The 17,977-nt window shown below is 35.7% G+C and overlaps 1 protein-coding gene across 2 annotated transcripts in view; it reads left to right on the top strand.

Moving 5' to 3' along the window:
• CENPE (centromere protein E) overlaps window positions 1–17,977 on the top strand; it is a 73,551-nt gene that overhangs the window by 7,472 nt on the left and 48,102 nt on the right. For both annotated transcript variants that reach the window (XM_059924201.1, XM_059924199.1), the window contains exons 9-16: window positions 5,046–5,097; window positions 6,577–6,664; window positions 7,011–7,140; window positions 8,109–8,228; window positions 9,099–9,257; window positions 13,532–13,676; window positions 14,337–14,425; window positions 15,038–15,205. In XM_059924201.1, coding sequence (XP_059780184.1) covers window positions 5,046–5,097; window positions 6,577–6,664; window positions 7,011–7,140; window positions 8,109–8,228; window positions 9,099–9,257; window positions 13,532–13,676; window positions 14,337–14,425; window positions 15,038–15,205 — 951 coding nt within the window. The remainder of the gene's footprint in view (window positions 1–5,045; window positions 5,098–6,576; window positions 6,665–7,010; window positions 7,141–8,108; window positions 8,229–9,098; window positions 9,258–13,531; window positions 13,677–14,336; window positions 14,426–15,037; window positions 15,206–17,977) is intronic.

The raw sequence follows: 17,977 nt of genomic DNA, 5'->3' as shown, positions 1-17,977 counted from the left end.
TTTTCCAAACCTGGCCTGTGATATATCACTACAATTTTAACTTTTCTCTTATAGTTTAGCTTTAATTATAAATTAAGTTTAATTATAATTATATTTAATTATAATTTAGCTGGACATATTCAGTGATCTGTTTGGTGTCTTTTCTTATATTATTTGCTGCTCCATCATCTAGGGACCATAGATACCATCTGGTCCAACACTCCAGACTTCCCGCTTACTCTAAGTTTCACCTTGGAAAGAAGCCTTCCCCAAAGAGTCTTTTTCTGGCTCTTTGGAGGTGGTCTTTTTATGAGTGTCTCCTGGCCTTTCTGGAGTAATAACATCCAGGTGCTCTTAGCTCTGCTCCTTTATTCCCTTTTGTGGCTTCTTTCCTCCTACGCTCTTAATCAAAGCACAGGAGTGTTCTGTGGCTTTTCTTCCCTTGTTTGCCCTTGTTACCATTTCTGTGTTGACGATGGTCAAATATTTATTGTTTCTAAAGTCTCTGAGTTCTAGTTTATTTATTTTTTTATACAGCAGGTTCTTATTAGTTATCCATTTTATACATATTAGTGTATACATGTCAATCCCAATCTCCCAATTCATCCCACCACCACCACCCCACCACCACTTTCCCCACTTTGTGTCCATACGTTTGTTCTCTACATCTGTGTCTCAGTTTCTGCCCTGCAAACCGATTCATCTGTACCATTTTTCTATGTTCCACAAATATGCGTTAACATACGATATTTGTTTTTCTCTTTCTGACTTACTTCACTCTGTATGACAGTGTCTAGATCCATCCATGTCTCTACAAATGACCCAATTTCATTCCTTTTTATGGCTGAGTAATATTCCGTTGTATGTACGTACCACATCTTCTTTATCCATTCGTCTGTCGATGGGCATTTAGGTTGCTTTCATGTCCTGGCTATTGTAAATAGTGCTGCAATGAACATCAGGGTGCATGTGTCTTTTTGAATTATGGTTTTCTCTGGGTATATGCCCAGTAGTGGAATTGCTGGGTCATATGGTAATTCTATTTTTAGTTTTTTAAGGAACCTCCATATTGTTCTCCATAGTGGCTATATCAATTTACATTCCCACCAACAGTGCAAGAGGGTTCCATTTTCTCCACACCCTCTCCAGCATTTGTTGTGTGTAGATTTTCTGATGATGCCCATTCTAACTGGTGTGAGGTGATACCTCATTGTAGTTTTGATTTGCATTTCTCTAATAATTAGTGATGTTGAGCAGCTTTTCATATGCTTCTTGGCCATCTGTATGTCTTCTTTGGAGAAATGTCTATTTAGGTCTTCTGCCCATTTTTGGATTGGGTTGTTTGTTTTTTTAATATTGAGCTGCGTGAGCTGTTTACATATTTTGGAGATTAATCCTTTGTTCGTTGATTCATTTGCAAATATTTTCTCCCATTCTGAGGGTTGTCTTTTCATCTTGTTTGTAGTTTCCTTTGCTGTGCAAAAACTTTTAAGTTTCATTAAGTCCCATTTGTTTATTTTTGTTTTTATTTCCATTACTCTAGGAGGTGGATCAAAAAAGATCTTGCTGTGATTTATGTCAGAGTGTTCTTCCTATGTTTTCCTCTAAGAGTTTTATAGTGTCCAGTCTTACATTTAGGTCTCTAATCCATTTTGAGTTTATTTTTGAGTATGGTGTTAGGGAGTGTTCTAATTTCATTCTTTTACATGTAGCTGTCCAGTTCTCCCAGCACCACTTATTGAAGAGACTGTCTTTTCTCCACTGTATATCCTTGCCTCTTTTGTCATAGATTAGTTGACCATAGGTGCATGGGTTTATCTCTGGGCTTTCTATCCTGTTCCATTGATCTATATTTCTGTTTTTGTGGCAGTACCATATTGTCTTGATTACTGTAGCTTTGTAGTATAGTCTGAAGTCAGGGAGTCTGATTCCTCCAGCTCCAGTTTTTTCCCTCCAGACTGCTTTGGCTATTCGGGGTCTTTTGTGTCTCCATACAAATTTTAAGATCTTTTGTTCTAGTTCTGTAAAAAAATGTCATTGGTAATTTGATAGGGATTGCACTGAATCTGTAGATTGCTTTGGGTAGTATAGTCATTTTCACAATATTGATTCTCCCAATCCAAGAACATGGTATATCTCTCCATCTGTTTGTATCATCTTTAATTTCTTTCATCAGTGCCTTATAGTTTTCTGCATACAGGTCTTTTGTCTCCCTAGGTAGGTTTATTCCTAGGTATTTTATTCTTTTTGTTGCAGTGGTAAATGGGAGTGTTTCCTTAATTTCTCTTTCAGATTTTTCATCATTAGTGTATAGGAATGCAAGAGATTTCTGTGCATTAATTTTGTATCCTGCAACTTTACCAGATTCATTGATTAGCTCTAGTAGTTTTCTGGTGGCATCTTTAGGATTCTCTATGTATAGTATCACATCATCTGCAAACAGTGACCGTTTTACTTCTTCTTTTCCAATTTGTGTTCATTTTATTTCTTTTTCTTCTCTGATTGCCATGGCTAGGACTCCCAAAACTATGTTGAATAATAGTGGTGAGAGTGGACATCCTTGTCTTGTTCCTGATCTTAGAGGAAATGCTTTCAGTTTTTCACCATTGAGTCTCTGAGATCTAATTCATGTCTTTCTAAACATTATCCCACTGTTATCTCAAACTTCAATGGGTCTAAAACCAAATTAATTTCTTCCTATTATAATGAATATTCCTTTTTCCAGTAATACTAGCATTATCCTGGTCACCTAGGCTGGAAACCCAAGTCAATTTTGGCTCATTTTTTCCTGCTTTCTCTTTTCTCCAGTCATCACCATTTCTTCCTGATTCTACCTGTCATCATTCCCTTGGGTGTCATACTCATTTAGGTTCTCATCTGTCTTGAATTACTCTATCATTCTCCTGAACCTGGCCTCTAGGACTCTGGTCTTCCTTTCTTTGGTCTGTTATGCAGATTTCTAATGTCACTAAGCACTACTTTTGTTGTGGCATTTCCTTGGACAAGATCTGGCTTAACCAGTCTTATTACTTTGCTTCCTTCTGGTCCACATAAGCTCCTCTCTTATACATAGACTGAGCTTCTTAGTGCCTTTGAACACGAATGCTTGTTCTCATCTTTTTGCCTTAATTCATGCTTTCATCACCACTTTTCCCCTTTATTATATATCTAGATCACTTGTAGTAGATACTATATAACAATGATTAGACTTCTTTGAGTATTTTAGATAAAGCAGTATCTGAGACAGGACTGTAAAGCAGGAGTACATAATTACCTGCCTACTCCTCAAAGAGAGAGGTAACTTAAATCTCTGACTTTCTTTTAATGCATTAAGAATATTTACTGGGCTCTCAGATTAAGAAATAAAGAGGACATCCCTCCACTACTTACTGTCTCCACTATGACGTCCCTAGCCCAAGCCACCGTCATCTCTCACTTAGATTCCTGCAGTAACCTCCTAACTGGGCTAACTGCTGCCACTTCTGCGCCTCTCCAGTTCATTCTCCATCTAGGGTGCCACGGTTGATCTTTCAGAAAGTTAAATCAAGATACGTCACTCTTTTGCTTAAAGCCCTCTCTTGGCTTCCCATTGTGCTTGGAAAATCCAACGTTCTTACCCCTACTTACAAAGCTCTGCATAATCTGACTCCTACCTCCTCTTATGCTATGTTGTCCCATCGCCACTTCACCAACTCTGCCATGTTGCCCTTTTTATTTTTTGAGCATACCAAGTTCACTTCTGTTTTGTGTCTGTGGCTGCTCTTTTAATCTGCACTGTGCTTCCCTTGGTTTTGCATGGCTGCCTCCCTCTGTCATTCCAGATCTTAGCTTAATGGGAAGCCTACCCCTACCACTCAGTCCAGAGAATCTACTCTGTCCCTTTTTTCCTCTTCCAGGTCTCTCTTTAAATTATTTGTATTACATTTACCAGATTATGTTTCCTATCTGTTTTCTTCTGTCTTCTCACCAACTTCCTCCTCTCCTCTTACCACTCCATATAGAATATAAGCTCTATCAGGACAGGGACCTTACTTGTCAAATTCACTGCCATATCCCTAGTACTTAACATACTGCCCGAAGGATGACAGTCACTTTTTTTTTTTTTTTTTTTTTTTTTTTTTTTTTAATTTATTTATGGCTGTGTTGGGTCTTCGTTTCTGTGCGAGGGCTTTCTCTAGTTGCTGCAAGTGGGGGCCACTCTTCATCACGGTGCACGGGCCTCTAACTATCGCGGCCTCTCTTGTTGTGGAGCACAGGCTCAAGATGCGCAGGCTCAGCAATTGTGGCTCACGGGCCTAGTCGCTCCGTGGCATGGGGGATCTTCCCAGACCAGGGCTCGAACCCGTGTCCCCTGCATTGGCAGGCAGATTCTCAACCACTGCGCCACCAGGGAAGCCCGACAGTCACTTTTTTCCAACAATATTTGCGAAATGAAAGAGGTCCATGCTTTTAAAGGTGCTACAGTATAGTCAGAGACAAATGACTAGCTCCACACAATAAGTGCTGTAAGAATAAGTCAGATCTATAATGACCTCTGGGTACAGTTAAAAGAGCAACTCATTCAAGGTATGGGAGGAGGAAGGATAAAATCAGCAAAGCTACATTGAGCAGGTAACATTTGCCTTTGGTCCTGAATAAAGACTAGGGGCGGTCTAGAACTTTAGAAGTAACAAAGAGAATGGCAAAAGGTAGCACTTGGGAGTGTAGAAGTACATGAGGCGTTTAGGGTATAGTGAGTAGTTCAGCTAGAGTTAGGAGTAAGTAATGAATAGATATAATGCTAGGGCCACACAAGTGCCAGATTGCAAAGAATCACATTCATATGATAAGGTTTTGAACTTTGTGTAGGAAATAGAAAACCTATTCTGGCAGAGTTATGGAGGATGTAATACAAAGAAGGAACAAGGGTTACAGATCAGTTTGATAAGGGAAGGCCTGAACAGTGGGGTGAAAGATGAGGCTACAGATGGGGTGTTCAAGTAAACTATGTGTTTTAAATGTTCTTTCAGTAGTTTGGGTTTTATCTCGTTATGCTTCCTAAAGGTTTATTGTCATCTATCTTACAGAATTTGGTTGATCTTGCCGGCAGTGAAAGAGCTGCTCAAACAGGTGCTGAAGGTAATGAAAACTTATGAAACATGTTGGTCTGAGTGTCTTCCTGTTCTTTCACAGAATAAAAGTGCTACCATGCATTTTAGAAACTAATAATGACAGTAATAATTTTGTGATAAAAGTCCGTCATGTAAAAAGCAACTTATGTATCTAGCTAATTATCTAATTTGGGCTACTATAGCTTCAATTAAAAAACTAGAACTGTACAGTTGATAGGATTGTATAGCTGAAAAGCTCATGAGAGTACCATGAAAACCATCTAAATTTCCATATCAGTAAGAAAATTCAGAAGGGAAGTGGGGCACAAAATTAATATACAGACATTAATAATTCTATAATACAAATAACCAGTTAGAATATTCAGTGTACAAAAAGACTCAGTTTACAATGATGGCTTAAAAGATGTAATACCTAGGAAGAAACTCAACAAAAATTGCACAGGGCCAAAATAAAGAAAACTTCAAAACAGACCTGAAGGACATAACCAAATACTTAAAAAAATGGAAAAGCATACTTAGATGGGAAGGTGCAAAATCATAAAGATGTCAAGCCTCTCTCTGTGTTCATTTCCTGCAGCCTGACATAAAGACACCCAGCTGAGCGTGGCCTATATCCACCAAACCAGACCCATGAACAGGAAATAAATGCTTGTTGTTTTAAGGTGGCTTGTTAAGCAGCAATTTTATAGCAATAGCTGAATAATGCACCTGTGAAATAACAGCTATTCAGAGTTATTTGTTGCAGTATTTTTTGTATACATGGTAGATTGAAAACCTACATATCCCTCAACAGGGTTCTAGGTAAATAATTCTGATACATCCATACAATGGAATTCTATGCTATGAAAAAGAATGAAAAAGACCAGTGTTTACTGATATGATGCACAATATACTGCCAAGTGAAAAAAGCAAAGTGCAAAATAGTGTGTATAGTATGCTACTATTTGTCTGAAAATGAAAGGGGAGAAATGAATATATACGAACTTGTATTTCTAAAAATCTAGAAGAATAAGTAATAAACATGGTTAACTGGTTGGGGCATAAAACTGGAATAGAGCTTTTTCCGGGTACTTTTTTTTAATGTTAGAGTCATGTGAGCATACTCACAATATTAAAATGAGAACTCTTTTTGGTTTTGAGCCTATAGTTGCTTATATTTGAAGGTTTGGAAAAAATAGATTTGAATGGAGGAATTAGAGGAGCTCTTTTAGACAATGGGCTTTCCCTCCCTCTTATTCTTTTCTTAGTCATCTTTTTCATTTTGCCATTTCTCTCAGGTGATAACCTTTCTGATTCACCTAATAGGGGGGAGGATTAGGGAGAGAGCTCCTCCATCAGTGGTATTAAAGGTGGGCTCAGATCTAGTCCAAAGCATAGACTTCAACATCTGTCCCTTTAATTTCTACTTTCTCTCATAATTTACTGATAAGTTCATCATCCAGTACAGGGCTCGATTTTAGTTTTTATATTTGTTTAATAAATGCAGGTTTGCGACTCAAAGAAGGCTGTAATATAAATCGAAGCTTATTTATTTTGGGACAAGTGATCAAGAAACTTAGTGATGGACAAGTTGGGTATGTTTATCTCACTGTACTCTACCTGTTAATGCTTATGTTTTCATTAGGTCGAAAATCGTAATATTTTAGTGACAGTCAAATAAATGTTCTTATTTCATATATTCAAAAGCTTTCATGACTCTGTGATCATGCGTGGCTTCTTATACATATGATTGTGTCCTACTAAATTTACTTTCTATATTTTAAATATTTTTTAGTTAGTAGTTTTGATCTGCCTCATGTAACCTGTAAATAATTATTTTTTTTTAACTGTAGCTATTTTAAGGTTCTACATTAAGAACCAACCACTTTTGTTATATAAAAATTCTTACTCTTTTTCTTCCCAAACTCATTTCTCACTAAGTGGTTTCATAAATTATCGAGATAGCAAATTAACACGAATTCTCCAGAATTCCTTGGGAGGAAATGCAAAAACACGTATTATCTGCACAATTACTCCGGTGTCTTTTGATGAAACTCTTACTACTCTCCAGGTGAGTGTGATTTTTATCTCAACTTAATAGGAGGGGATATCATCTTTAAGAAGGAAAATTTACCTACTAAAAGTAGGTAGTTTTTTTAATTCACATAACATACCTGTTAAAATAAAATTGATGTGTTGTCTACTAAATAGCATTTCTTAATTTTCCCAAAATTCAATCATTCATATCCCACCTCCACAATTTTTGCCACATCCAACACTATTTTACTGAAATTGACTTGATATTTTTCTTTTACAAACTCACTTTTTTACTTAATTGATTATGAAAGGAAACGTTATATCAGTTCCATAAACGAAAAACTAGTATCACTTGCAACAAATAGAAGGTGACCCAAAAAACATGTGTATGTGCTTATAATAAAATAATTCCTAAATTCCTGCTAGCTAATTGTTGCCTGCCTTTGCACGAGCCTAAGGCCTGCATTTTATGTTTAAAAAAAAAAAAAAAAAAAGGAGAGGGGCGAGTAGGGGGAAATTGAATTGTCAGTAGAATAGCTGTTTCAATGAAGGATTCAATGTTATATATAATGGATACCTTGATGTACCCACTTAAAGTTACTTCTGATACTCATAATCTAAGAAACATTGCTTTAAATAGCTACTGAGCACTGGGTCGAGGTACTGTCAGAAAAAAAAGATAGAAAATAGAGTCCCTGGCTTCACAGAATGTATAGTCTTATAGGGAAGATAAGACCTGTCTTCCAACATGATTGCCTTGGATTAATACTTAAGTAGCTAGTAAGTAGGATAGCATTCAAAGGAAGGAGAGAGGCTTTTGACTGGAGCATTACAGGAATTGTTACAGGGACATAAAATGCACTCTGTACTCAAAAATATTAAACTACCTGGGAAGAGTACTGATTTTTTTTTTTACAAAACTTAATTACAAGAAGACCAAATATTATTAATTTAATTAATTTTTGTGCATGGAGCACATAACACTCTTGTATTTTTTCCCAGTTTGCCAGCACTGCTAAAAATATGAAGAATACTCCTTACGTTAACGAGGTATCAAGTGATGAAGCTCTCCTGAAAAGATACAGAAAAGAAATAATGGATCTTAAAAAGCAATTAGAGGAGGTATGCATGAACCATGTATTTCAGTAAAGAGTAGGGACGGATTTAGAATTGAGATCTACCTAATTGCCCAGAGATTCTTAAGTCATCAATATCTGAGTTTTGCAACCTAAATTTAAAACACTTTTCAACTAAGAAGAAATCAACTCATAAAAATTTTAGTTTAATTTACTATAAACTGAAAGATTTGGTTTCTTGAAGTTATTTTAGATTTTGTTTTTCATTTTCAAAGGGGAAAATTTGATATTTTCAAATGGGCCAAGTGGAGATAATTTTTTTTTTAATTGTCACAAATTATACATAGGGAATTAGGTTAAAAAAGAGACACCATGTATAGTTACCTAAAACTACTTTCTCTAGTTTCACGTTAACTTGAATTTTTCTTCCAACCCTGAGATAGCAATCTAATAAGATAGCATAATCACTTGTCATTGTTTGTTTTAACTATTATGGTCCTCTATTTTATATAAATCTTGCATTTTAGAGATCTTTTTAGGAATAAGCTAAAATATCAAATGGTAGTCTTATGAAAACATCTCTTCCTTTTCTGTAGGTATTCAAGTCTCTGCTTTTATGACTTCTCTGCCTACTATTTATATATTTTTAGGTAACTAATAGAATTGCTTTAACAACATTGTAATGGCATATAGAATAGTGACATGTGAAGAAATGTATATTTTACTTTATTTTTAGTTTGAGAAATTACTGATTATGGTAACTGTGTATTGGTGTTCTGCAGGTAGGGTATATCTTATTTCAATAAAATTCTCTTAGTTCACATATAAATTTCTATTCTGTTCTTTTAAGCTACTTTCGAGGTTTTAAAATCTAGCTACATTTGTTATTAACATAACCCAATATTACATTCTGTAGGTTTCTTTAGAGACTCGGGCCCAGGCAATGGAAAAAGACCAAATGGCACAACTTTTGGAAGAAAAAGATCTACTTCAAAAAGTGCAGATTGAGAAAATTCAAAACTTAACACGGATGCTGGTGACCTCTTCTTCCCTCACATCACAACAGGAATTAAAGGTAAAATTTAAAAGATGACAACTTAAACTTGGTATACAGAAAATAGAACGGGTATTCCTATGTGTTTATTACATAGTTAATGCATTTCTTATCTTTTGATACAGTGTATTCAAGAAATCCAGAACTTTTGTGTTGCTGTTTACCTATATAGCAACAAAACACCTAAGAGAAGAGGTTCATTAAAAAATACTGATCCCTAATGTAGAGATCCTAATTCAAGGATTCAAGCTTACCACCTATGTTTTCTTCTAGGAATTTTATGGTTTCAGGTGTTAACATTCAAGTCTTTAATCAGTTTGAGTTGATTTTTGTGTATAGTGTAAGATAGTGGCCCAGTTTCATTCTTTTTCATACGGCTATCCAGTTTTTCCAACATCATTTACTGAACAGACTGTCCTTTCCCTATTGTATCTTCCTGGTTCCTTTGTTGTAAATTAATTGATCATATATGTGTAGGGTTTATTTCTGCGCTCTCTATTCTGTTCCATTTGTCTATGTGTCTGTTTTTATGGCACTATCATACATATTGTTTTGATTGCTATAGCTTTGTAATACAGTTTGAAATCAGGAAGCATGATGCCTCCAGCTTTGCTCTTCTTTCTCAAGATTGTTTTGGCTATTTGGAGTCTTTCATGGTTTAGAGTCTAGAGTATATTCAAGGAATCTATTTGCAATATGCTTCTTAAGAAATTCAAATAAAATTAATTAGGAATTGGAAACCACAGATGTCTAGAGTATGTGGGAATATTTTCTGTTTAAAGAAACAGAAATATTAATATCAGGAAATTGATCTAGAATATAGATCAACATACTGATCAAAATTCTGGCTTCCAGTTTTTGTGGTTTTTATTTTTACTCCAGTAGGGATTTATTTATCCAACAGGTATTTTTTTAAGAGGATAGCCTCTGGATTTGAACTACCTGGGTTTGAATCCCCATTCTATCAATTCCTAACAGTTGACCTTGGGCGATTTCTCAAATAGACTTTGCTGCAGTTTCCTTATCTGTGATATATAGCTTAATCCCCACCTCATAGGATTGTTGTGAGAATTAAGTGAAGTAACATACAGTACATGCTTAACACTATACTTTCTGCTCAGCAAATCCTCAATAAATATATACTATTAAGATAATTATTGATAGACATTATGTTCAGGTCACCATTCTAAGTATATAGAAGATGCTCTAGATCAATTTGTTGATTGAGTGATGAGTGGGAAATAGCCCAGTGGAAGGTGTAAGGAATAGTGTTTCAGGAAGACACTTACATGTACAGAAGCTTAAAATTGTGGAAAAACAGTATATTTCTTGGACTTTCTGGTGGCAGGGGCATTTTAAAACCTCAGTGAAGGATTTGAATGTTGCATTATGCTAAGGACAAGGAAATGCCTTGTATGGAACATAATCGGAATTGCATTTTGGAAAGGTGCGGCTGCTATGTGCATCAGATTGATTGGGCCTCTGCAATGATTGTGGCTCTGGAGATGGAAGAAATTGGATAAATTGGAAAGCTATTTGGGAGGTAGACTCAACAGGATTTTGTGATTATGTAGACAAAGCGGCAGGGAAAGGGAGAAGGAGGGATCCAAAATGACTTGCTGACATTACTAGGCTCTCTGGGGAGCTGGTAGCGTATTCACTGAGTTGAGGAGCACTGAATGAAGAGCACTGGAGCTGCTCAGTGTTCGATTCAGGGCATCTCCATTTTAAGATGTCAGGCAGTCGAAAATGTGAAAGGTCTGAGATGGAGGTATCAATTTGGCATTAACTACTGCAGATCCAATTTAGAGTCCTGGGAATGGATGAGCTTGCTCTGGAAGCATGTTGAAAATGGAAAAAACAGAGAGTCAAACACAAAACCCCAAGAAACAACAACTTTTTAGGTAAAGGCAGTAAAGAAGAATCCCTGAAGCAACCCATGTTTAGCTCAGAATTTAGAAGGAAACCAGCTGAATGTGGTAACCAAGGGAACAGAGTATTTCAGAGAGGTAGTGGTCAGCAGTGTCACATTCTGCTGAGAAGTTAAATAAGATACACATAGACAAAAATGCTTTGGATTTAGGAATAAGAAGCTCATTTGCAAAAGCAATTTTGAGTTATGTGTTGGTAGTGAAAGCCACCTTGCAGTGGGTTGAGATGACCCAAAGGGATGGGATCTTGAATACAGTAGAAGGGTCTGGCCTTAGATAGAAGGAGAAACATCTATTCGTTGTAACAAGGACAGAGGAAAGGATAGGCATCAGTGCAAGTAATGCTTTTGTAAGTTTAGGCTTATATTGTCTTTCTGAAGTCGGAAGTTTAATTTTTCTGCTGTCATAGCAGGAGATGGTGGAGACACAAGTTCATAGACAATGCTAAGAGTTTGAAATAGTATAGCCTTTATAGGGAATAGAAAAGAAAGCCAACAAGGAGGAAAGAAGTCTTACCAGGAAGCATTAAGGACCCAGGTGATGGAGGCAACCAGTCTTCTGGCTGTATGCCCTGGCAGTGTTCAGGAGGCTGATAAAGTCTTAAAAGACAGTGTAATTCATCTGAGTGTACACTGTGTTGGGATAGGTTTGGGGAACAGAGATTGGGTCAAATAATTCGAGGCAGTTGACCCAAAAACATGGTTGAAGTGATGATCTATGGAATCTAAGATGATAGGAAGAGAAAAACAGGAAGAAAGCAAGGTGCCTCATAAGCTAAATAACTATAATGGGATTAACTGGATCAAGAAAGTGGAGGATAGCCACTGTACTAAGAGCAGGTCTGGGTTTATGAGTTTGAGATAATGACAAGGTCCAGGAGTGGCTTTGGGAGCACGTGGAGTTGAGGTGAAGGTCATTAGAGTCAAACATGTATATACAACTAGGTTTTTGCAGAGCAGGCTGTGGAAAGGGCTGGCTATTTCAAGCAGAAGGGTAGTATGTGGTAGAGGCATGCAAGCATGCAGAATATTCTGGGGACAGCAGATAATCTTGACAGGCAATGCGGTAGAATGGTTGGTGGATAGGCTCTGAAGTTAACAGGCATGGGCTCAGCTTCCAGTTGGATGTATGACTCTACCCAGCTTCTCCAAACTTTCTGGACACCCAGCTCATCTATAAAATGGATGTGGTAATAGAGGATTGTTGAGAGGATCAAATAAGATGAGATAATCCTTGTACTAGTAGAGACACAAGAGAAGAATGCTAGCTGTGAAATATGGCAAGACACAAACATTTACGAAGTGGGCGGGGGAAGAGAAACCAGCAAAGCAGAGTGAGATATGAAGACAGCTAGCTGGGTGGGATAAGAATCAGGAGACAGAAATGCCCCTGAAGGGATGAGGAAGATGTAGATAGCTGATGAGGAAGAAGACAATGTAGAAACTAAAAGAAAATGGTAGCTAGAGAGAAGTGAGGAGGGATTGTTTTTTTTTTAAATCAAAAGCAGATAAATAGGCTTGAGCATTCGTAAAGCTGAGAGGAAGGAGCTAGGGAAGGTGACAGATGAACAGATAACTGAGGGGAGCAGAACTGGGTACCCAAAAGTGCTTTTGGTAGCTGTAAGGGGGCAGCAACAGCTGTCCCTTCCATGTAACACCAGATTACTTGAAGAGTTGAGAGTCAACCGATTCCTTTCAGTTACATTCCAGAAAAGCTTATAAGTAAACCTTCTAATAAAATATGTAATTTAAATAGTAGTTTCATCAAATTTATTATGGGGTTAAATACTGATTTGAAAAGTTTGAATATGTTTTCTTATCTCAGGTTATCCTTAAACTGGTAAGATATTAAAGTGTAGACTTAGTAAAAATTCTGCCAAGTCAATGGGTTCTTTTTGTTTGTTTTGGGGTTTTTTTTTTGTTTTTATTTATTTATTTTGGCTGCATCGGGTCTTAGTTGTGGCACACAGGATCTTCACGGAGGCATGCAGGGTCTTTTGTTGCCGCACGTGGGCTCTTTGTTGCCGTGCGCAGGCTTCTCTCTAGTGGCGCACAGGTTTTCTCTCTCTAGTTGTGGCGTGTGGGCTCCAGAGCACGTGGGATCTGTAGTTTGCAGCAGGGGAGCTCTCTAGTTGAGGCGCAGGAGCTCAGTAGTTGTGGCGCAGGCTTAGTTGCCCTGCGGCATGTGGGATCTTAGTTTCCCGACCAGCGATCGAACCTGCGTCCCCTGCATTGGAAGGTGGATTCTTTACCACTGGACCACCAGGGAAGTCCCAATGGTTTTTTAAAATGGAAATTAGTTCCCTTGTTTTACGATGTTTGAGCCTGGATCTATGTGAGGTAATTTTGATTTCTTTCTCTTAAGGCTAAAAAAAAACGAAGAGTCACTTGGTGCCTTGGCAAAATTAACAAAATGAAGGACTCAAACTATGTAAATGAATTTAATATGCCAGTGAATGTAACAACAAAAACACATAAGGCTGCTGTAACTTTAGGAGAAATTGATGAATGTGAGTACTTTTTCAATTACTTTTAATTATAAAAGCATCCCTATAAAGAGAGACTTTATTTATAACTCAGTTAATGTGATAAACACATTTAAATAAAATGTATGTATTTTAGGTGTAATTACAACGGAGATAATGATAAAAATAAGTAATTTTAAGAAAGTGAACGTTCATGAAGTTCTCTATTTCTAGATTTCTTAAGAATAATGCATTATAGTTGAAAAACACGTTTTTATTCTAATCATTATCCAGTTAAATTAGTATCCATATAACAAATATCAGCCTTAAACTCTGCTAACCTTGAAAGGATGGTGTTTACACAGGAATCCGTTTCAAAATTATGTCTCCAACATAGTTATAAATATTTTTAGGGGCATTTTTAAATCTACTTAAAATAATCAAATCTCAAATTTAGAATTTGTCCTTTTTATCTATATTGTATTAAGGACCCCTATATGTTATCACTCATTCTAACCAGTGATCTTAACTGACACAATAATATAAATGATCACATCTGTTGTTAATGTATTCTTGGCTATGATCATACTGTGAGCACATATTAGCTAATTTGAGTTTATTACCTCTGATCAGATTTTTTTTTTATCTTTGAGTTTTAAGAAAATAACAAGTTTATGGATAAATTTCTTTTCCCTCTAATTATAGCTCTCTGTTCAGAGTCTGATATTTTCAGTAACACTCTTGATACATTAACTGAGATAGAGTGGAATCCAGCAACAAAGCTACTAAGTCAGGTAACTTAAATGTATTTTACGGAGCATTATCCTTTTACTCTTTTTGAAATTCATTTGTTATCAGGGTTTATTGTTGTTGTTGTAACACATTTCTAGCTCGGACTTAATTTCAGTAACAGTTTTGGTTCTAATTAAGGCCACTAGAGTTTTAAAGGTCAATAAATAATCCCTCAGTTTCACTTCCTAAATTCAGAGCTACCTGAGAAATAAGATAGTAGTCAGACAGGTGGAGAGTTAAATTATCAGCATTATTACTAAGGAGCTTAAGGATCTGTATCCCATTATGAGCCCTACCTCCTACTTCTGATTCGACTTTTCCAGTCAGGCACAGACAGAGAATTTGTTTATATGATTTTATTTTTTTTTAAATTTTAACCCTTTCAAAATAGTCGTCTTCTATTCTAAGTTAGCCAGTTTACCAAAATGCAGATCCTTTATCTTACTCTGGATCAAGCTAGACCATTAAAAAGTTATTGAAGAAGAAAATGGTCTAAACCACCAAATGATTCAAAGTTAAATTAATTATTTGGTTAATCCAAATTTTGTTAAGGAAACAAACAATATATGAGTGGAATTCTCTCTGACTTGAAAATTTGGTTTTGTTTGCAATAGGAAAACTTAGAAAGTGAATTGAGTTCACTTCGTGCTAACTATGATAATCTGGTGTTAGACTATGAACAACTAAGAAGAGAAAATGAAGAAATGGAATTGAAATTAAAAGAAAAGAATGATTTGGATGAATTTGAGGCTCTAGAAAGAAAAACAAAGAAAGATCAAGAGGTAAAGGATGTGGAAATACGAAACTAAACTAAAACCACACGTTTAAATGAAGTATCATTCTCTTAAAGGTATTTCTAAGGTTGAGATATTGGGGATCCAACCATTTTCCATATGTATACACAACTTAGAGAATTTGAGAAATAATTAATTTATTTCTATTTTCAAAAGCGTTGAATCATATTTGTTTCACTTGTGCTTATGCACAAGAAGAAGAAATTAAGAACATCTTTAGGAAGTTTTGGTGAACGTGCCTATTGATGGATTTGTCTTGAAGAAGTTATTTCCTTATAATTTGTATATTAAAATATTTAATTTATTAGCATATCAGAAGTCCTGCCTAGAACGTAGCCATTTCCTACTGAGACCGACATGAATTTTAATATCTTGATGAATGTTTTATATATGGATACTACCTACTAATGGATTTTGTTTTCTTTAGAAAATATTTTCCTAAATAGCTAGAACATTAGAATAGCTAGGGAAGCTAATTTTGCACATTTCTTTTTCCATATAAGAAAGTTACTGTGAAAATTAGTATAATTAATACTAAATAGTTTTAATGGAATTTTTAGAAATGAAATGGACCACTTAAATTTTTCAAGTGTGTAGTATTAGGCTACATGTTAAGAGAACGTAATCCATAAACCGTCAGACTTTGGGGACTTGGTAACTGTCCAGAAGATTCAAGCAATTTCTTAGTGTGGAGAGTCTTTAACCTAAAGTTCATAGACCCTATGAAATTATTCTATAGAATTTTGGAGTGCATATTCAGTTTTGTGGAGTAAGAATCCATAGCTGTTATCAGACTTGTGACGTGATCCACGAATCCCCTCAAAAATAAGAGCTGGTGTTTTGATGTAGGTAAAACATGAGTTAATTTGCAGCTACTTATTTCTGTATGGAGAGCCCAAAGGGACACAGTTCCTTTTCCTCAGTGTCATAGTTTGTCACCTACTTTTCTTTTTTAAAAAGAAAAAAAAATTCTGTGCCAAAACTATTATTTCTGTTCTACCTACAAATTACATTTACTCCTACATTTCATAAGTATTATATCCTGAGAGGCAAAAAAGTCTATAACTTCTCTACAGAGTTTCATTTAATTTGTTTTAAAATTTGTGAATTCACAGAATGTAAAACTTCTTGAAAAGAACAGTGGACTTCGTAAACGGTTTTATTGAGAGGGGGTGCTCTAGTGTTGTGGTTAAGAGCACGGTCTCTGGAGCAAACTACCTGGAATGAAGCCCTAGTTCTGCTGTTTATTAGCTCACCACAGATTTGAGCCTGTCACGAATCATTGGCAAGGCTTTGAGCAAGTCATCACATCTCTCAGGGCTTACTTTTTTGTGTATCTTCCTCCTTGAAGTTAGATCGGGAGCTTGCCAAGTCCCCTTCTAACTCCAAAATCTCACCTAATTTTTTGTATATATCTTATAAATAATACGGTATAAAATTACCTTTGGGCATATGTGTAGCGGTAATTTCTCTAATTTTTCTTACATCACTTATACATTCAATTAATTATTAAAAGCAAAGCTCACTGAATTGACTCACACACGAAAAGATTACAAAATAACACAGAATATATGCCTTGAATCTCACATCTCGATTTTTTTTTTCCTTTTTACAGTTAAGGGGGAAAATAATCCTATTCTCTTTACTTTTACTTGGACACACATTGAAATTCTAGGTTCTGTGAGGTAACCTAAAAGTTTAAGTAATTTAAACTTACTCTGTTCAAAGACAGTTTTACAATATCCATTTCATGTTAAACTACAAATACAAGTGTAGGTGTATGCAACAAAATATGTTCTGAAACCTACGTTTTGGGGAAAAGTTTAACCAAAACGGAGTAAAGGTCAAATTGCAGCCTTAGGACATGTGGCCATTGCCCTGGTCTCCTAAGGGTTTTGTCAAAAATCACTAAAGCTGTGGATAATTTTCAAGTGGGGATACAGTAATATAAGATGTTTAAATAGTAATTTAAAAGAAAGGAATAAACAAAGTCAAATATTATCACGATCAGGGAACAAGAGAAATTTCATCTCTCTACCTATTTTAACTTGATTTAATTTTATAATTTTCACAACTTGGAGATGTTTAAGAAGTGAATAAATTATTTCATTTCACCTGCTGAAAATTACAGTTGAAATATGCAATATTTTCTTTGTAACAGTGGATTAACTTGATCATATCGTGTACTTTCTCTATGCCCTGCATCTTAAACAATACATCATTGGGAGAGTGTACTCAGCTCTTTTCAAAAGTGACTTAATCTTTTTCTGTTTATGTGAACCAGTACTTAAAATGAAGAGTGATTTCAAATGAGAAGTGGGGGAACTTTCCTTTCTAGATGTTTTCAAAGATTAAGGTTGATTATTTAGTTCTTCATTTCTGACAAATGTGGTTTCCTTGCACAAAAGTTAGAAACAGAAGAAAAGGTAAAAGATAGAGCCAATTGAAATTATAATCAATACAGATGTCTAAAACTTTGCTGAACAATGGTAACCACTCATCACATATGGCAATTGAGCACTTGAAATGGGGCCAGTCTCAAGTGACTTAAGTATGAAAAAAAGAATATGCAATATTACATTAATTTTTTAATACTGATTACATGAAGAAATAATATTTTACATATATTAGGTTAGATAAATTATATTAAAATTAATTCTGCCTGCTTCTTTTTACTTTTTTTAAGGGTGGCTACTAGAAAAATTTTAATTATAAATTTGGCTCACATTATATTTCTGTTGACTCATGCTGACCTAAAAT

This window comes from Balaenoptera ricei, chromosome 5, assembly GCF_028023285.1.
Source record: "Balaenoptera ricei isolate mBalRic1 chromosome 5, mBalRic1.hap2, whole genome shotgun sequence".
Classification (NCBI taxonomy): domain Eukaryota; kingdom Metazoa; phylum Chordata; class Mammalia; order Artiodactyla; family Balaenopteridae; genus Balaenoptera; species Balaenoptera ricei.
Note: the sequence above shows the minus strand (reverse complement) of the source record. Positions and strands in the feature narration are given on the sequence as shown.